At 50.0% G+C, this 20,324-nt stretch overlaps 5 protein-coding genes across 5 annotated transcripts; 2 read left to right on the forward strand and 3 right to left on the reverse strand.

Annotated features, from left to right (window-relative positions):
- Positions 1-19: 19 nt before the first annotated feature.
- On the reverse strand, positions 20-3,984 carry Asppvi_009652 (transcription initiation factor TFIID subunit TAF2; the record flags this gene model as incomplete). Its single annotated transcript, XM_043305502.1, has 4 exons — positions 20-355; positions 406-1,197; positions 1,252-1,620; positions 1,669-3,984. 4 exons carry the CDS (start codon positions 3,982-3,984, stop codon positions 20-22), a joined length of 3,813 nt encoding a protein of 1,270 aa, XP_043161437.1.
- Positions 3,985-4,666: 682 nt separating this feature from the next.
- Asppvi_009653 (sn-1,2-diacylglycerol cholinephosphotransferase) lies at positions 4,667-6,255 on the forward strand (the record flags this gene model as incomplete). The annotated part of the gene is made up of 6 exons (XM_043305503.1): positions 4,667-4,694; positions 4,765-4,868; positions 4,938-5,063; positions 5,122-5,165; positions 5,219-5,296; positions 5,346-6,255. 6 exons carry the CDS (start codon positions 4,667-4,669, stop codon positions 6,253-6,255), a joined length of 1,290 nt encoding a protein of 429 aa, XP_043161438.1.
- Positions 6,256-6,808: 553 nt separating this feature from the next.
- Positions 6,809-10,872, reverse strand: Asppvi_009654 (LEA domain protein; the record flags this gene model as incomplete). The annotated part of the gene is made up of 2 exons (XM_043305504.1): positions 6,809-7,339; positions 7,399-10,872. 2 exons carry the CDS (start codon positions 10,870-10,872, stop codon positions 6,809-6,811), a joined length of 4,005 nt encoding a protein of 1,334 aa, XP_043161439.1.
- A 4,741-nt stretch (positions 10,873-15,613) lies between these two features.
- Positions 15,614-17,901, forward strand: Asppvi_009655 (putative choline transporter Hnm1; the record flags this gene model as incomplete). Its single annotated transcript, XM_043305505.1, has 13 exons — positions 15,614-15,719; positions 15,769-15,849; positions 15,914-15,964; positions 16,014-16,190; positions 16,241-16,429; positions 16,484-16,671; positions 16,725-16,748; positions 16,803-16,830; positions 16,888-17,100; positions 17,166-17,223; positions 17,284-17,415; positions 17,487-17,671; positions 17,732-17,901. 13 exons carry the CDS (start codon positions 15,614-15,616, stop codon positions 17,899-17,901), a joined length of 1,602 nt encoding a protein of 533 aa, XP_043161440.1.
- Positions 17,902-18,140: 239 nt separating this feature from the next.
- Positions 18,141-19,066, reverse strand: Asppvi_009656 (uncharacterized protein; the record flags this gene model as incomplete). Its single annotated transcript, XM_043305506.1, has 5 exons — positions 18,141-18,213; positions 18,270-18,327; positions 18,380-18,474; positions 18,547-18,572; positions 18,635-19,066. 5 exons carry the CDS (start codon positions 19,064-19,066, stop codon positions 18,141-18,143), a joined length of 684 nt encoding a protein of 227 aa, XP_043161441.1.
- Between the last annotated feature and the right edge of the window lie 1,258 nt (positions 19,067-20,324).

The raw sequence follows: 20,324 nt of genomic DNA on the forward strand, positions 1-20,324 counted from the left end.
ACCACAGCGGGTAAGCAAATTATTTCGGCTTCTGGCCGAATTTGAGTTTCAGCTTGAGCCCACCGCCGCCACCACTGGGTGTCGACGGCGTGGACGGAGCAGCCGGCGTCTTCAGCGGCTGAGGTGCCGGTGAAGCGGAAACGTTTGGAATATGCAACTTCGGAATGGGTTGCGAGGTGGGGTGAGGAGTTGCTGAGGGAGTGGTTGAACCCAGCTTCGATTGCTTGAATGTGATACGGGGCCCAGGTGGAGGCATCCCGGTCTCTTCGCGTTTGCGCTTCCCACTTGTCGAGGGTTCTTTTGTGGGTGTGAGAGTGGTTCGGATTCGGCTGGACCGCGAGAAATGCATGCGGCCCTGTGACTATTAGTATCAAGAGCGAAAATGCAAGATCTGGACGTGCTTACCTTTCCAAGATGCTTGACTTGCCAATACCGCGGGTACTTCAACTTCACCATCACCGACGTGACCGAGTCATACAGGACTTTGCACAGATCCGCAAATACGGAAAGCTCGAGAATGCCAATACCGGGAGAGTTGCATGCTGCCCAGAGACATTCCTTGAAATTCTGATCACCAGAAATTTCCCCTTTAAGCGCCTCGATGGCTCCAGTGACGGTTTGCTTCCTCGCAAGATCCGCCTGGCGAACCTTGGTTGAGGATTCTTGCTCGATTATCAGGTTATCGACATTAGCGGAGGGCTCATTTTCCGGTTCACGACCAAAGGCAACTGGGGCCAAGGCCTTGCCGAACAGATCGTGAAGTCGTCGCCTGAGCCAAAGGGAAGGGTCGCTCGACATGGTGAACATGAACCATTTCAAAAGCTCGGGACTTTTGAATATATCAAGCTCGACGAGACATTCAAAGGCATCTGCGCGCAGAAGATCGTATGTTCCGGCCCGGGTGTATGGTAGAAATTGCATAACGTCCACGTCCAGTATCTTGGCACGCATGAGTTGCATTTGACAGCGCAATGCAGCACGAGAGTAGAGGTTTTGAAACGAACTAGACCATTCGTCCATTCTCCTGTACCGATCAAATTCCGCAATAGCGTCTTTTTCCAGCTGCTCTTCAGCTTGTGTCTCAAGCATGCGTTCCATGTCGAAATCATCGACGTCGACGTCGCGGGTTTCAACTTTGCCGAGCATGGCATGGCATAGCGACTGCATCAAAGTGGCGACGTAGAAGTTATCGGAATACTATTCAAGTGTAAGTGGAGACATATGCGTATTGTAGAAAACGAGTTGCCTCACCTCATTGTTAGAGTTGTCATTAAATTTCAGCTTATCATATAAGAAGCGCTTGACTCTCAATGGGGTCTTTCCGTCATTATCGCGCACCTTAGATATAGCTTCAGGGATCGCGAGCTGAAGCACGTATGCCGCCCGGTCGGAGAAATCGTTCGAGCGAGTCATGGGCGATCCAGGGAGGCAGAACAGCTCTTGAAAAGCCCTTTCAAGGTGAAAGAGTCCTAACCAGTTGATTTCTTCCTTCGCATGTTTTACTAAAGCTCGCGCCGCGGCTTCACGGATACCATAGAAGTACCTCCGATCCATTAAGGTTCGAACAAAGATTGTTGAGATAAGGGGGTGCTCTCGCTGAGCTGCCATGTATTGCAGGGACTATCACTGTCAGTATAAGAAAAGGATCAGGGCAGGTCATGCGCTCACCTCTAATTGTGCGATCACATCGCGGTCTTGTTGAAGTTGCGAGAGGTACATATAACCCGGCATCACAAGCGAAAGCTTGCATATCCATTCGAAGTCCGCGTCCATGCGAATCCACTCGTATGATTCCTGACCCATTCGATCCTCGTCCTCTTTACTCCAGTCTGCGAGTCTCCACTCCTGCATTTCCTCCTCAGTCTGGAGCACGTCACCAAGGCAATATAGTAACACATCCTCCTGTATTTCCGCATTTGGGTCCCCACCGGATACTGCAGCTGCACGCTCTTTTTGTCTTTTGTTCCGCTTGAGCCTCTTGTACTTGGTATTGTAAGGAATGTCGAACTTGGTGACACCTTCTTTGATCTCAACGATGTGCTCATAAGGAGTACCGTCAGCTTCGTGTATCCTGATCGTCATAGAACCTGAGAACACTGGCTGAATGTTCCCGGCATAGACTCCTCGAATCTCCTCTTTGACATCGCGCATAAATGAGTTTTTGTCGAGATCGCGCGCACTTGGTTGATCAGCTTGAACTTGCTTAATCATCATCTCCACCACCAATTTCTTTTTATTAAATCTTTGTGTGGCTTGGAATCGAGGACATCCAGCACCGTAGACCCATTGTTGGAAGAACGTATCCAACTTCGCGTGGCCAAGTCGTTCGCATATCTTTTGGAATTGGGAAGAGGTGATGGCTCCATTGGGGATATCCCCCATCCGGGCATTCAGGAACATGCGTGAAATAATGCGAGACATTGTTGCTTTCCCACTTGCTTTTGTGAGGCGTCGATCCAGAATGAAAAGGACGAGGGGCGCTTTGAGCGCGATGAACTCAATCTCAGAAGGATCGAGGTTCAGGATGTTACCCATATCATAGAGCGAGGGACGTTCATAATCCAAATCGCACACTCGATCGGACATCTGTTTCAGGCGAAAACGATATTCGTTGTTCCCGCAAAGCTTCCTCAAGAACGTATCGGTAATATACCAGGCGACACCAACTGTGACCCAAGTGTCTGTGGGTTCCTTGGGAACGATATTGACACCGATCCACTGGCATGATAAGGCATGGACAAGAGCTCGTGTTGAGTCATACATTGGATCAATGATATCCTCAGGAAAGAGGAGATGGTTGCTGCATATCGACAAGCACGCAGTTGGCAGCGTGTTTTCGGGAGTGTCGTCCACGAAGCACATTTTGTAACTCGCGAAAGGATACGAACCATAAGTCAGCGAAAGGAAGTCAATAGCTTTCGCCATGGGGAAACAGGTGTTTCTGACTTCATCTCCCCTTCCTGGGAGACAGAACGCGTGCAAAGGAATAGCGTTCTGGCCAAGCTGCTCATCTTGATCGCTCTCACGGAAGTCGGAAAGGTTTATATACTCAAAGGGCCCGACGGCGAAGCCAATTTGCTTGGCAGAAAGAGGCGAGGCACATGCGAAGGAAACCGTTTTCTTGCTAGGATCCCGAGGATCGACAATCTCATCTGTCATATCCCCGGAGCAAACCACTGACAAGTCAAGAGTCTCGTCGTCCGGAGAGATGAATCGACTACCCCCAGGTGTCGGCTTTGAACGATGAGCGCCAGACGGATCCCGACTTTTGCGGTCGAAGATATCGCCTAAAGAGCACGGGCATTTGACGGAGATTTCCCAGGTACAACGAGACAAAGGGTCATCAACACAAGGGAACAGGGGACTTGCAGCGCCGTAACCGAGCGAGTTTGTTGTGTAAGCATGCGGATAGCGCCTGTCGCCGTTGTCTACTCCGACGAATTGTAGCCCATCCCTAATATTCTCAATCGCAAACTCGATGTAGACCGTGAGCGCCGAAAACCGAGGTAACGAAGTCTCTGCCGCTTTCGAACCCAAGGGCCCATCCGTGTCTTCTCCTGTATCACTAGCACGCAAAGTCATTTGGTCCTGAGCTTCCTGTGAGAAAGGATCGAGCTCCTCAATCCGAACGCTTTTCGGAATGGTTACAAGCAGGTCCGGCTCCGGGGACGTCTTGAGCAAACCCTCGATTTTGGTCGACAGACGTTCATGATAATGAGGACCGTACAGCTGGAGGGATTCGTAGGGATCCGCATATTTGATCGTAGGCGCCTTTCCATTGACATTTAAGCGTTTCAGCTCGCCCTGTCGGAAGTTCAATCGAATGATTCGAAGGTCCTTGTGATGCGGATGGATCGTGATTTCTGTCTTTCCCCTGAGGCTTCTGGTCGCAAAATCTATATCCAGTTCAACTTTCTGGTGTGCGACAGTGAATCCCAATCCTGGCCATAGAGGCCCGCCGGGCGTATCGACGACGCCTGGCATCGCGCAAGATACTCAATCGTGCACTGCGCCGTGAGCGCCACGCTGACCATCCACCGTCATGTCCAGCTCAGTGAGCAACCATCCTCTCGTAATACTTCCTTGTGAGACGTTCAAAAGATGAGGTCAGAAAAATTGTCAATGAAATAAAGCTTCGTCAACGGCGGGGAAAAGTGGAAGTGAGCAGGAGCGAAGTTGCCAAAGGCAAGAAGATGTAATCGAAATAGACTCGTGGGAAATTTCGCTTTCAGTCAAGCTATATTTGGAGATAGAATAAATGAAGGAAAGGCAGGGAAAAAGTGGAACGGCCAAGAAGTGTTTCTTCGAGCTGATCTACTTTCACCTCACTTCCTTGTCATGTCGCGTCGAAAGATGCGGAGCTTCCTCCGGCGACACGTGATCGTAATCTGCTGTTACCTCCGAGAGTCCGATCCTATTATTATTCCTCCGCAAAGAAATCTAACCTCTTTTTTTTGCTTTATCTGCCTCTGGAGGTTTTACGAGCTTCGGATCAAGCACTTACATTAGATTGGAAGCTCTGCAAAATCTCTGAGGTCCTCTGAAGTAATTGGCCTGTCTTGGATTGTTCCAGCGCCTCCCMTACGACGCTATGAAACCTGGCGCAACAAATTGAGACGACATTATTTTCTTTGGGACGAATTCACAGCATACAACCAAGATCAAGATGAGCGCAATCTTCAGGAGGATCAAAGGTCCGTTCAGATCTATTTATCGCATAGGCTTTTCTTTAAACTAATCGATTTTATTTTTCTCGTCTTATAGCGACCCAAGACACGCTTACGGATGAAATTTTGATGCCCCTGAAGAGTTACAAGTACCAGAGCGTGGATAAGTCTTACATCTCGAATTATATCCTGAAGCATTATGTATTACGCCCATCGCTCTTCCCCACATACCGTACGCCCTCGCTCTGACGGAAAGATTTGTCTCACTAGTGGAATGCATTTGTCGAAGTTCTCCCGCTATGGATTGCTCCCAACATGGTCACGCTATTGGGCTTCCTTTTCATAGTAGGAAATGTGATGCTCATAGAGGTGTTTATGCCAGATCTCATCGGACCGGTACGCATCGCTCAAACACGATGACATCTACCCATAAGTCACTGACACTCTGTCCAAGGGTCCTTCCTGGCTGTACTATAGTTTCGCTCTTGGCATGTGGATGTAAGTCAACGAGATGCGCGGCGTGCTGTTTGTGCAAGTGACTGATCGAATAGGTATTCTACCTTGGATAACGTCGATGGTAAGCAAGCGCGGAGGACCGGGACGTCGAGTGGACTGGGTGAGCTATTTGAGTAGGTAACCACTCCGAGGCTCTATGGATTGTCACTAAACCACCTCCAGCCATGGAATTGACTCGCTCAACTGCACCCTGGCTAGTCTGCTGGAGACAGCAGCAATGGGCTTTGGATCTTCCCAATTAGGAGCCTACACCGCTCTTGTTCCCTGCCTCGCGATGTACTTTTCGACCTGGGAGACTTACCACACGCATACTCTCTACCTGGGTTATATCAATGGACCTACCGAAGGCTTGCTGGTCGCGATCGGAATTATGATCGCTTCCGGATACTATGGTCCTCAGATATGGAGTCGCCCGATCGTTGAATTCCTAAATTATCCTCAGATATTCGGTACTTATTCGGTTAAGGACGTTTGGGTTCCATTCCTTCTTCTATCATTCTTTGTCGGGCATCTGCCGGGATGCGTCTTCAACGTCATCGAAGCTCGCAAAAAGCAAGGCCTTCCAGTGTCAACCATCTTCAGGGAGTGGGTTCCAATGATTGTCTTTACCGTTTGCAACATTGCTTGGCTCTTCTCTCCTTACTCGACTCTGCTGGCTCAAAATCGACTAGTCCTGTATTGTTGGACAATCTCGTTTGTCTTCGGACGGATGACCACCAAGATCATCCTGGCTCATCTGCTCAGGCAACCGTTTCCGTACTGGACTGTCCAGCTCACGCCGCTTATTGGCGGTGCGGTTCTTGCGAATCTGCCCCGGTTCGGCCTCCCTGCGGTGAGTCCATGGGTAGAGCTTCTGTACCTGAGGGCCTATCTATTGTTTGCTTTTGTCGCCTACATGCATTGGGCGTTCTTGGTGATCAACCGTATTACGACTTTCCTGGGTATTAACTGCCTCACCATCAAAAAAGATCGCTCGACGGCCAGGGAACAGGCTTATCGCAACTTCGGTGAGAGCGCTTTGCAGGTCCCCGATGCTACGGATCCTCTCAAGGGTGGGCTCAAGCACCACTGATCGCACTTTCATGTCATTGTTTAGTTGATGCCGAGCGATATTATTACCTTCATCCTATGGAGCGCCAAGCAGGCACTCCCCATCATTGATCGTCTTTGGATTCAGGCCCTTGCTTATGACACTAAGGGCTTGTCTATGAGCGTTGGATTTCCATTACGTTCTGTTGTAATTATACTTTGTTTCGCCGCTTGGGGATATAACCTCAACTCCATGACGAGTGACTTCTTACGAGTTTGGTTATGGCCTGCGCGACGCACATAACTGTCATACCGTGAGGCTTGGGAGCCGGTGGTGTGTGGATACATTTGACTCATGAGTTATACATAGATGCATAATGGTAATATAGATAGAAATATTCACTTGATTACTATACATTCATAACTCATAGAACGACACCAGATTAGAGGGCGATTAAAATACATTGTGCAGAAGCAGAAAAGCTGAAGAAGCCGAAAAGGTGAGACAAACCTCGTGATCAATCTCGATGGCAGAAATCAGTAAAGTGCTCAAATTAAACATCCAGCTCATCAATAGTAAATCAATTCAATTTCCCTTAGTCCTTCTTTTTTCCGGTCAATCCCAAAGAATCCGTTAGAGAAGACAATCCCAAGCCACCGAGGAGCTTATCGAGACCCAGTCCACCCAGCAGACCGTTCAGAAGAGGACCCAATCCAAGAGTCTCGAGCAGACGACCTACAAGGCCCAACACGCCGCTAAGAAGCAGACCAACAGCCGCGATGATCTGGAAGAGAGGCTCGCTGAGCAGGGCCCACAGAGGGTTGAGCTTCTTCTTTGCATGAGGCATGTCTGCGATCCTCTTGCGGCCGTTCTCGATCGTGTTCATCACAAGCTCGCTCAGCTCCTTGATCTTCTCGGCGAGGGCATATTCTTCAGGAGTTGCTTCGTGTGATGCAGCGCGAGCCTTGGCAGTGGAAGCGATCGAGCCATCGGGATCCAGAGCCCGGATGGCTCCGTTGCATTCCTGAAGGACCTGTCCGCCCTCTTCGATCAGGGGTCTGACTTCCTTGACTAGCTTCTCTTCGTCCAGTTCGTCGCGTGGTGTGCGATCGGCTCTCTCGAGCAGCTGCAACAGCCCAGTTAGCAAATTAGCTCAAATAAGGTACAGGTTGATTGTCAACTTACCTCGGCAATTCTCTTGCAGGTAGGCTGAAGACGATCGAGAGTCTGTCCGATGATGCCAGCCATCTTCTTCGCCAGATCCCTGTCTTGCTCGGCCTTCTTCTGGGCCTCCGATTCCTCTTCGGTCGGTCCTGTTTCGGGTTCCGGTTCCTCTTCCTTCTCTTCTGGCAGGTTCTCGAGCAAGGTACACTCGCCCAGCTTGTTTCCATCATTGTCGACAACATAGCCGTTGTCGTCGATCACCTTGCCGACGAGGGTTGGCAGATTGCCCGATGTCAATTTACCAATGAGGTTACCGTCAGCGTCGCGGACCTCGCCCTCTTTGTTGACCTTTCGGCCCGACATGGGGTTGACATCACGCTTCTTTTCTTCTGGCTCCCAGCGTTCAGCCTTTCCGATGGTGTTGCCATTCTTGTCGAGGATGTCCCCGTCTTCGTCGACCTTACGACCAAGGAGTCGTTTGGCATCACCTTCAATGACACGGCCGACGATACGGCCGCCGGCCATGACGACACCGTCTTTGCCGACTTCTGCATTGTCGAATCCGTAGAATTTTCCTTCGGGCTTCTCCTGCTCTGCACCAGGCACGAGCTCGGCTCTGCCGATGACTTTTCCATTGTCACCCCAGATTTGGCCCTGGCCGTCAACCTTTCTGCCAGCAAGGCGCTTCCCATCTCCGGAAACGATACGTCCGTAGATATTGCCCTGCGCGTCGACGACGTTGCCAGCCTTGTTGACCGTCTTTCCCTCCAAAACAGATAGATCCGGCTTCTCTTCCTCCTCCTCCTCTTCTGGCTCGTAAGGCTCGGCGTGACCTTTGACATTGCCGAACTTGTCGATGATGTCTCCGTCTTCATCGACGGCGCGGCCGCGGAGCTTCTTGGGGTCGCCCTCGATCACTTTGCCGACAATGTTGCCTTCATCGTCCTCGACGAAGCCTTCCTTATTCACGACAAGGTTGTCAAGACCGGCAAACACGCCTTCAGGCTTCTTTTCACGCTCCTCTTCGGGGATGAGCTCCACGCGTCCAATGGGCTTGCGGCCGTCCCAGATCTGGCCATCGTCGATCTCTTTACCGGCCAGCTCTTTTGGATTCCCCTCTACCACACGGGCAATGGGCACACCGTTTGGACCAATAACAAATCCCAGCTTGTTAGGCTTCAAGCCGTTCAGCTGAGAAAGATCAGGTTTCTCAGGCTCCGGCTCGTCGGGGGCTTCGTAGTATTCAGCCTGTGCGATAACATTACCGTTCTTGTCAGTGATATCTCCGTCTTCGTCGACCGCACGTCCAAGAAGCTTCTTCGGGTCTCCTTTAACAACCTTGCCGACTCGTTTGCCATTGTCGTCTTCAACCCATCCGTCCTCAACAACGTGGAGACCTTCTAGGCCAGCGAAGGGCGGCTCGCCCTCGTAGTCCTCAACAGGAAGGGTCTTTGCCTTGCCGATGACGTTGCCACGATTGTCCCAGAACTGGCCCTTGTCGTCCAATTGAGCTCCCATGCGGGAGATCTTCTTTGGATCGCCTTCGATGAGCTCACCGACTGGCTTGCCAGTGTTCGGGTCGACGATCTTGCCTGACTTGGTGCACTTCATACCTTCAAGTGAGGATAGTGGTGGCAGTTGTTCCTCGGCTTCTTCCTTAGCGTCGTCGACTGCGGATTGGGCTTTCTCGGTCGTGCCATCAAAGTCTTGCTGCTGGACGCTTTCAACAGCTTGCTTGGCGATATCCTCTTGGGTGCTCTGGTCTTCAGGAGCCAGCTTCTCGGTGTCATCGATCCCGTCTGTGGCGTCCTTGGCTTGTTGCGATACGATTTCAGCGCGGCCGATGGCGTCGCCATCCTCATCCAGGACCTCGCCTTCGTTGTTCAGAGTGTAGCCGACAAGGTCCTCCGGGTCGCCCTCGGCAATCTTTGCCACGACTTGGCCGGACTTGTCTTTAACGACGCCCCCATCAGACACTGGAAGGCCATCGAGGTCGGCGAGGTCGGTCACAGCTTTCTTAGCCTGTTCGGTCGTCTCTTCTACCTTATCCTCGGCCTGCTCGGGGATCTCACCAGCCTTATCAGTAACATCCTGGGCTTCTTGTGGCAAGAGTTCCACTCGGCCAATGAGGTCGCCGTCTTCGTCGACAATCCCTCCCTTGTCATTCACAGTATAGCCAACAAGATCCTCGGGATCTCCCTCGGCGACTTTGCCGACGGCTTGGCCGTCCTTGTTCTTGATGAGTCCTTCTTCCGAGACGGGAAGACCGTCGAGGTCGGCGAGATCAGTCACGGCATTCTTGGCCTGTTCGGTCGTTTCGTCGGCCTTGTCCTTGGCCTGATCAGCGGTCTCTTCGAGCTTGTCCTTGGCCTGATCGGCAGTCTCGTCTGCGGTGTCCTTCGCTTCCGAGGCAACATCCTCAGCCTGTTCTGGAACATCCTTCGCCTTGTCGGTGAGGTTCTGCGCAGCGTCAGGCAGAAGCTCCACGCGACCGATGAGATCACCGTCTTCGTCAAGAATCTCTCCATCATCACCCACTTCCTGGCCAACGAGATCCTCAGGCTCGCCTTCGACGACTCGTCCCAAGGGGTTGCCATCCTTGCCAAGGACCTGGCCACCTTCACCGACCTCGAGGCCCTTCAGGGCGGATAGATCAAGATCGGTAGGGAGATTCTCGTTCGCCTTGTCGGTGAGATTCTGCGCTTCATCGGTAGGAAGGTCTTCCTTTGCCTTGTCCGTGACATTTTGCGCTGCATCGGGCAGAAGCTCCACACGGCCAATGAGGTCGCCGTCTTCATCAAGGATCTCTCCGTCCTCACCCACTTCCTGGCCAACGAGATCCTCCGGCTCGCCTTCCACCACTCGTCCCAGAGGGTTTCCATCCTGACCGAGGACCTGACCGCCTTCACCCACCTCAAGGCCCTTCAAGGCGGACAGGTCAAGAGGGGTAGAGGGAACGTTCTTCTGGACTTCCTCTCCGGCATCCTGTGCGGTATCCTTCACCTTACCACCAAGACCCTTGGCTGTGCCTGCCAAGTCCGAGGCCTTGCCACTTCGGCTTGCAGAGCCGGATGCCTGTGACTGGGCATCGTCTGGGACAGGGGACGAAATTCCCCGCTGCTCAGCCTCGGGCTTGGACTTCTTCTTCGGCTTAGATGAAGAAACAGAGGGTGCCTCCTCTTCCTCCTCTTGCTCCTCTGGCTCCTCCGGCTCCTCCTGGTTGTCCTCGGGAGCCGGGGTTTCCTCGGGCTCGGGCTCGGGCTCGGGCTGGGTCTTCTTCTTCGGCTGGGGAGATGGGGTGGGAGGCTTCTCGTCGTCAACGTCTTCCTCGACCTGTTTGGGGGTTTTTGTCTGCAGCTTGCGGGGAGTTTTCTTGTGCTTGGGAGTGGTGACCTCCGGTCTTGAGGATGCGGCGCTGGAACCGGAACCCTTGCGAGACTTGTGGGCGGTGGCAGGGTTTCTCTGGTCGGGGTCGCGAACGCTTGGGGAGGACATTTCGATAGCGTCTGGATGAGAATCGATATGCTCTGAAGGCTCGGAGGTATAAAAGGGGTAGTTGAAGCTATCTCTCAGCGAAGTCAATTGGGGACCAATGCTGAAAGAATTTCAGGTCAATATCGAAGTATGAGTTTGCCAGGTCAATTCGTAAGTCAATAAGTCGTAGTCGTCAATCGTTAACGTAGGCTTTAAACTGTGATAGCAGTAAAGTACAGTGCAATTGAATATCTCGTGAATATCAGATAAACTTTTGCGTAGATAAAAGTATGATTTGATTATACAGCGTCAATTAGAGTAGAGTAGTATAGGTCTGTCTGTGCGAATATCTCAACACAACATGCCCCCTCAACTCATTTAAATGCACACAAGCAACAATCACTTGCTTCTATTATCATCCTACGTCATGGAGTATCGACATCATCATGCACCAAGCCAGACCAACCCACCAGTAGCAAGTTATTGCTTCCATTGGCCTCTTGTCCCGCCATTCGCTTCCTTCCTATCAAGCAAGACATACCCCGGGGGACATATGTAATGAGGGTAACGCAAAAGCCAGCCACAGTCGACTGGAACCAGACGGTGGCTTGAGCCCAAGGGTCGATCCGTGGATGGACAGGCTAGTATGGGAGACTGGATATCGAATCAGGGGACAGAAGAGCAAGACAACAGGCTCAAGTAGATTAAATATGACTGTATATCCGGCCGAAAAAGGCCCCGCCAGAGGACTCCACGGGAGGTACATACCACGGTGCAGGATGAGCGTTGATACTTGATCTGTGTTTTCTTTTTCCTTCCTCGCTTTTGATTTTTCGGCAGATAGATGAGGAGTCATAGTTGCGTCAGGGTGCAGGGGTGCAATTGTTTATTATTTTGTGTGTTTTAAGCTGTTATTATTCTATACATTATAGTAGATGGAGTAGACACACATCCACCATGGTCAGATTACATCACAGTATAGACTCACTCCTGGTGTACGACAGACAATTGCATCTAAGACAGATATCTGTTTCTCACTGTCTCTCTCTGTTCTACTACCCTGTACATCTATCTGTATACAAGACACCAATCCTGCTTCCGAGCCTAACCACTCGCTAACAGCGCCTAGATGAGATCATCAACAAAGTCTTACGTTAGTCGTGCTCCCAGATTTCCAGTCGGAGAATTTACATCGATCGTCTGCGCACCCCCATCCAGCCCGTTGATATCACCTTTTCCCAGATGGGAGTATGTGATTGGATCGATCCCAGCTTTGGCCGTTGACATTAGAGTGCCACCGCGGCATGACAGGTCGATTGGGCTGGTTCCGATGACGTGCAGTGGAGACTGCCAGCCCGCGTGTTTCCCCACCCACCTGCCAGTGGACTGTGAGATAATAATAAATAACAGGGTCTGTTCCATGGATAGGGTGCGGTAGTTGTGTAGGTGCTAATAAAAATGCGAGGGGTAGAGAGGTACTGGTACTGGTGTCCCTAAGGTACACTGAGAGAGGTACCTGTACCTTATACTCCGTACATACGAGATGGCTCGATGATGGTCGAAGCCGACAGTCGCTTGCTAGGGCCTATGATTTGTTCAGCGTCTCTGGTGAACATACTGGTATCGTAGTAGGATCAGAGAACAGCATTGTCAGATTGGAGTTCCCTCGAAGACCAATCTGGTCAATCTTTTGCGATCTGGTTGTTGTACCTTAGCTCTCTCCCCTGACGTAATGCCGCCATTGCAGTCATCACAACTTAACCTGAATCAGCCCCGATGGGATGGGCGCTGATTGGTTGATATTTGAGAAGCATAAAGTTAGCATAATTACTAATATGCAGCTCTATGTTGCAGATAAGATTTGTAAACTGCCTGAGGCAACTAATACAGAAGATAGAGAGCAACTACCAGGTAACATGGAGTAGTCCTCCTGCTCGGAAATATTATGATTGCTTCTTATCAATGTTACCTGGTTTCTAGAATTGTTCTATCCAATCCCCCTGTAACCAAGAGGAACCTTTGCAGTTTAACTGTTAGAGGCATCCAGTAAGGCTTTAAGATATATATATGGAAGCTGGGCATGATTGACCATAGGGGGTCAATCATAGTAGGTCTTTTGCCTCAGTGGCTAACCTTCGCAGCCCAGTGCGAGGTTCTCACATTAACCAACATGTTCGTGGGAAACGGGTGTGGCCCAATTGCAGAACCGATATTGTGATAGGCAGTGTCAACCGTAGTAATCCAAGCTCGAAAACTTTCATTTACGGCGTCTCTAAAAGATTTTTGAGCCTGCCTCAATAGAGATGACCTCAGCACCCAGTAATTTGATCGTGAATACGTTCAGTCCTTGTCTCCTGACATCTTCATATATAGCCGTTAGATATAAACTTGCAACTCTGCTCCAAGCCTGTGGACTTACTGCTCCCATGCAAAATTTTGTATATTAATTACCTAGCTTCTTTCCTAAAGTTAATCATAATATATATTGTGCTCTTCAGATTGGATTTAGCACAGACTGTAGCAGTTGCTACACCATGCATGACGGCACCGGTCTGAGCAATGATTTCAGTCTTACCCAAGCGACGAGCCAGAAAAAGCTGTCCAGAGCACTGTTGATCTTATGGCTTCCGGGTATGGTTCAGATCCTCACGCTTCAACCCATGAAGATGCCCAGGCCTTCCTAGATAGAGGTAGCACGATCGAAAATCTGCCCAAAATCGGTTTCATTCCGAACTTTTTCAAAACCTGTCTCCAATTCTGCAAGGCAATCCATTAGCGATCCTGGGGAATACGAGCCCCCAATTCACCGAAGGACGCAGGAAACAGTTCTGGATCTCCTCCCTCAGAATTCATTGCCGCTTTTTGATCGAGCAATCCTGACTGGTTGCCATTTGCATAAGCCGTACCATTCACCTGCACGGCACCATTTAGCTCTTGAACTCCATTCGATGCATTAATAATACCAACTTCACGAGTCGTCCGACACTCTGGTGAATTTTTCCTTCCACATATCCCAGCGCAGTACTCCTCAGCAGCTTTGGCCCGCTCTCCAGGAGCGGCCTCGGCCAAGGTTGTGGTAATCTAACTGCTGATGACAACACCAAGTGCTATGCTGGCTACACTCGAGAAGTGATCTCTTGTGCTTGACACCGGACCAACTGCTGTTGGGACATTGCCAGCGTATTGCTTGATTCGTTTCAATAGCAGTGGTAGATTGGCATTTAGAGTACCTGTTGCACCTGTGAGGCCCATACGTGATACAACGTAGACGAATGAGTCCGCGAGTTTGCAGAGAAATTCGAGTCAGTTCTCGGAAGTGGCTGGAATAAATTGTTAGAAGCTATGCAGGTCGGACGAATAATGCTAAGGGCTTACGCAGCTTGTAAGTAACAATATGATAGTGAGATATGGTGAAGCAATAAAGAGCTACGGTGACGCGCGCGTCAAATCCATTGATTACTGGAGGATTAAATTACTCCACTCAACTTTGCTTCAACCCCAGACCCTTGGACCCTGGACCCACTATGGGGACCAGGGTATCCCGGGGCTCTAAACTATATACTCCGTATGTTATGGATAATGCAAAGACTGCTGCGGATGGTAATCCTGTCAAACGGGAGGCCGGGATCAGGGACAATGATGCCGTGCCTCGACAGCCTGTGGCCAAGACGGTGAGCCGTGTTCTTAGTGTGACGAGCAAGGCAAAGGCTGCCAAGGGATTGTTGACAATGGTAAGGATATAAACATACAATCGACTTAATAGTTCTCCCAATCCTGACTCTGATAACGAAGACATCTTCCAGAAGTGGTCGGGCCAATGCCTAGCGGAATATTCAAGAAGACTTTGGACATCAGAACTTTCTTCGGGTCTATTGCCATCAAGATCATCAGTTAACAGAATCTGACATGGAACAAAGTAGAAAACTTAAAGTATATGTCCACATGAAGGTGAGTGGATGAAAAGCCCGACAAGCAGCGTTGGGGGCGTATAACTAGAGCCTGGAACGATACTACGAGGCCCCCGAGATCATTGGTGTTCACCTCGGGAGTCAAACATTTTTCAGGGACTTCTTTTCAGGATCTGGGAAATCCGTTATCTCAAGTATTGTTCTCCCGACTCATTAAATCCAACGATAGTTATAGATCACCGCAGATGATAATGCTTTGGTTGTTCGCATTGGAGCTGGCACTCAATGCACAACATGAATTTCGCTGCGGCCAAATGTTGTCACTCGAGGCATCTGATTATTGGGTCACCCTGAGTCAACATGAGGCATATTGCTCCTTTGACTCGAGATAGATTTGGGCACAACCTTATGATAATGTCTTTGCTACGGTTGCATCAGTGCATTCTGACCCCGCAAAGACAACTCGTTTGACAGTCTATAGAGCCCGGAGTAGTTGTGTCAAAGAAAGTCGTCCCCGGTTCCACAGTGCATTCTTCAGGAGAGAGAGGGTCGATCGACAACGACCATACCATTCTTGGTCTGGAGCTACTCCGCTAGCCCGTAATATTCAGTTTCTCATTCGCTCTTCAACTCTTCCCCGGACATGTTGTCGGCACACCGGCGATCCTGGAAGATGTCCGATACGAAGGTGACACCGTCTCCGATAAGCACCGTATGTTTCGATAAGGAGACGATCACACGAGTCGACATAGGTCGGAGCAGAAATGTTGACCTTAGTTTAACGCTCTCTATTTGAACCAAGCACATTTCTTTTCGATTGTGTCTGTTGCGTTCCCTCATGCACATCCACCACAATGGGTGACTCAAAAATGGCATCTCCTGTGGCCGACGCCGTCGATGACCATGCCTCTAGTATCATTCGGGTTCAAAATGCAGATGAACTGCGTTTGGCGCAGATGGGTACGTTATTAAATGGATTCGTTGAAGTGCTGTTGTTGACCATTCCTAGGCCATAAACAAGAGCTCAAAAGGCATTTTTCGGTATGGAGTCTGATCGGTCTGGCTGCGAACTGCACCATCTCGTGGACTGGTGAGTTTCCCCTGATCAACATTAGAGCTGTCTTTTGTTTGTTGGGTTGACATCTCCATTGCAGGTTTGGGACTGGGTTTGATCACCTCCATCAATGCCGGTGGACCTGGAGCTTGTAAGACACTCCCCGATATTCTACGCAACATCATGGTTGACGACTCCAGTAATCTACGGGTTTATCCTCGTCTTTATCCTCCAATGCTTTTTGGGTGCCTCCTTGGCTGAATTTGTGTCTGCATACCCGGTCGAAGGTGGCATGTACCATTGGATTGCTGCTATTGCCCCGAAACGATACAACAGCATTCTAAGCTTCGCGACGGGTTGGAGCACGGTGTTTGGATGTGAGCTTGGGTGCAATCTATTGATCGGGAAAGAAGTCTGACGGGAACAGGGATATTCACAACCGCATCTACCAATTTGATCTACGCAACCAACTTCATGGCCTTGATTGCGCTGTACCAGACGGATCTCGTGATTCAGCCATGGATGACCTTCGTTGCGTACCAGGGCTTCAACATTTTGACAGGCGGGATAGTCATGTTTGGGAATCGTTATATTCCACTTATCAACAAGTTCTCCTGTGAGTTGGTATTTTCCTTGTTCCATAAATCTACCATGCTGACAGTCAAGCAAGTATGCTATCTCCAACTGGCCTGGTTCGTTATCATGGTCACCGTTGCTGCCGCAGCTCCCAAGCACAACGACAGCGAATTCGTTTTTAGAACGTGGATGAACAACACGGGCTGGGAGAACAATGTAATTTGCTTCATCACAGGACTGGTGAACCCGCTATACTCTCTGGGTGGTCTGGATGGCATAACAGTCCGTCTCCCCTTTTTCTGAATATGTCTAGGCTCTTCTGACCAGAATTGCAGCACATCACAGAGGAAATGCCAAACGTAAGTAGCATGGCTCTAGTTCACATCCAACCACTAACTTGACTCGCCCAACAGCCTGGACGAAACGCTCCTTTAGCCCTCGGTGAGCTCTTTTCTCCCCTTGCAGCCTTGCAACTAATGAGTCTAATGAATCGAACAGCCTGCACGCTCGGCATCGCCTTCGTGACCGGACTTACTTACCTTCTCAGTCTCATGTACTCCGTCCAAGACTACACCAGCCTCGCTTCAACCCAGACGGGCCTCCCGCTGGCAGAGATCTTCCGCCAAGCGACTCAGACCCGCGGCGGTGCCTTTGCCTTGACCTTTATGCTGTGGGTGGCTCTAGGCCCATGCATGATCGGCTCTCAGCTAAGTATGCCCATGCGCCACCTCCACCCAGCTTTCTCTGCAGTCACTAACCAACATCTCACACTCTAGGTACCGGCCGAGTCTTCTGGGCTTTCGCTCGAGACGGCGGTCTCCCCCTCTCGAGGATGTAAGCAGCTTCCCAAACCTAGTATTCATACTACGAAAACCACCTAACAGGCAATTCTAGCTGGGCAAAAGTCAACCCCCGCTTCGAGACCCCGTTCAACGCCCAGCTATGCGTGGGCGTCATCACTGCCCTGCTGGGCTGTATCTATCTCGGTTCCAGCACCGCCTTCAACGCCATGATGAGCTCGGCAGTGTCAGTGCAGACCCTTTTTCCTTGTGTGAGGTACAAATGTGCAACTCGACATGCTAATCCGTGAGATACAGGACAATTAACAATCTGGCCTATCTCGTTCCTATCCTCACCAACGTCCTCGTGGGGCGCCGGACGATGCACCGCGGTCCGTTTTACCTGAGTTATGTGCCCGGTATGGCTGTGAATATTATTACGGTTGCATGGCTGGTGTTTGCCATTGTATTTTTCTCGTTCCCGTATTATATGCCCGTCACTGGTGAGTCCAACCTTGAGGAGAAGAAGATAGTGACGCGGGAAAAGCTGACAGGCTGGACAGCGTCAAATATGAATTACACCTGTGCTTGCGTTGGTGGATTCCTGCTTATCGAGTTGCTTTGGTGGTTTGTTGCGGGGAAGAAGTACTCGAAGAATATGCAAAAGGCTCGCGAGGAGGAGCAGAATGCCGCTCGTGCTACGATGGTTACTACTCACGAGGGAAAGGAGTAGGGTTGTAAGACCTTGACCTACGACATATAGTGACATTGTAGGCTTTTCCATTGAATATCATGCTAACTGTGTATCGGTAGCCGACACCAGAGTGTGTTTTAGAATGACGCCGTATCTTCATGTAGTCATTGCTCATGTATTTCAAGCCGGAGGGCTATTACCACAAATGCCTGTAGAGTTGACTAATAGACAAGTCGACATGATTTCGACATAAGATAATCGATCGAGTGGAAATGGTACTAGCACATCCGACCAAAGAGAAACTCCTTGACGATGGGCGAGCCCGAGAATTCGGGATTGAGTAGGACGCAGCTAGGTATCTGATGTTAAATCCAGATGGGAGATTGTCGATAGGATGGCAAACTTACTTCAAGAAGTATTCCAGACCGATTCGTCGGGATTCAAGAAATGCAGGGCGAAACTTATCTGGGGATGATCGTTAACTGAGAGTCAGTTTTGAGCAGAGAAAGAAACATACAGAGTACACTTTTAGGAGGCAGTGCTGGTAGAGCGTTTTTCGCATGTGGAAACGAGGCTTGCAATTGACGTCGTAGGTCATCAAATTCGGAATATCTGTGCATCGTGAGCACGATGAACTGTCGTCCAAATGTTCGGGTCCGATAGGATGATATGATCGGGACGTACCTCATGCGAACAGTGATGGGACCGCCCTACGGCTATGTTAGCATCAGATCAATATAGATTGTTGGTCACGAGCGCGGAGAAAACATACTTCAAGGGTCTGTATTCTGCAATTCCAAACAACATACGCTCCTACTCCTGTCTTCCCTTGCACAACCGCATAGTCATCGACGGTGACACTCTTGGCCCAGAGACCCCGGCTGGTTTCCGAGTTGGGATCCTCAGAGTGATCCTCTAATGTGATGGCCGGCTGATCTAGAGAGACCTGAGATGTGCGGGATGCATTCCGGTGGTGGCTCCAGTACGGCGGAATCACACCGGAGACGGGACGATCACTGGACGAGATATGATGGGCTTGCGGGAAGACAGAGCCATTGCTCACGCTAACGCCGTCGGATAGCGCAGCAGAGACAATTGTATCTGTATTGATTGCGGGGGAGGATGTGGTGATGGAAAACTGGGGAGGGGAGGATAACGGCTGCGGCCGAGGCACCGAACCGGTCTCCTCATTCGCTGGCTCCATCCATTTAACTACCTAAGGGGGGGAATTGGAAGTGCTGGCACGGAGGTAACCAGGCAGGGAGAGTGACAATCAAATTCTGGTACTCTGTAATATTTGGCTAAAACAAGTAAGTAAAACGGAACGAAATGCAACCTAAAATGAGGGGAGCAAACGGTGGAAGCAAGGGTATGGGAGGCACTGATATTGAACACTAACGGGGTTCACTAGTGAAGCTTGCTGAGCGGTTGGTCTGTGTCCCGCTCAGTGGATGTAGTAGATATGCAGCGAGAGTCTGAGAGGCGTCGAGAGGAAAGTAAAAATAGAAAAGAAATCAGATCAGGTGCAAGGTTACTTCAAAAAAATGTTGTCCATGAGAAATTGATGACGAGTCTGAGACATAACCAATGTCCTTTGCATTTCTTGATTCTCGGATCGATCTCCTGGTCTTGGTGTCCTCAGGCCAAATGATGGCCAGATCACGGGACTTCCAAGAATACCGCAAATTGGAGAATAAAGTCATGAGTCAGCAAGTTTCCTTATTCGTACTAGTCACTCCATTTTCTTTCGGTTCTTCATCGCCCTCGGAATGCTGCAAGCAGCTGTCTTCAGTTATTGTTTGATCAAACTTTATCACAAGAAATCATCTTCTTTCCTCCGTCCCAACTTATGCCTGACTATCTGTTCGAAGAGTATCTTCGTTTGATGATCTGGGACAGCATTAGCCGTTCTTCCGAAATCGCCTTCGTTTTCGTTCTATTAGCAACCAGTACCATCCATCTAGTGTAAACACTAGAGGAAAGCCAAGAGTGGTTCCGTCCAAGCAGATTCCTTGTTTGGGGAAAGTCAATTTCTCCATGTGAGACATCTGGACACCTCCCCGAGCAGTTATCCGTCAATAATATTGATCGGCTCTCTTCTTTTCCGAACCATCCCAACAACATGTTTCGGCTCCAGAGTCAGGTGCGGAGAAGACACAATGATAAGGGTTTGGATTATTGGAAGTACGAATTTGTAGTCATAAATTTGGGACTGCCCACGTCCGATAGGAAGAATATGGATTCCCAGCACCGATAGGGGTTCTGGGCTCGGGACGCAGACCCTAGTTTGTATTATTGAGGATTCCCCCGGATCGACATTTTTTTTTTTTTCTTTTTTTCCTTCCTTCAAGAGAAAACAGTAGCCCCTTAACACAGCAGACTCCCTTTATTTCTGGCCACCACCCGATGGGATCCATATTCTAGATTGCTTTGGAGTCATCTTCTACCTTACAAACGAGACA

This window comes from Aspergillus pseudoviridinutans (assembly GCF_018340605.1).
Source record: "Aspergillus pseudoviridinutans IFM 55266 DNA, scaffold_7, whole genome shotgun sequence".
In the NCBI taxonomy this organism is placed as follows: domain Eukaryota; kingdom Fungi; phylum Ascomycota; class Eurotiomycetes; order Eurotiales; family Aspergillaceae; genus Aspergillus; species Aspergillus pseudoviridinutans.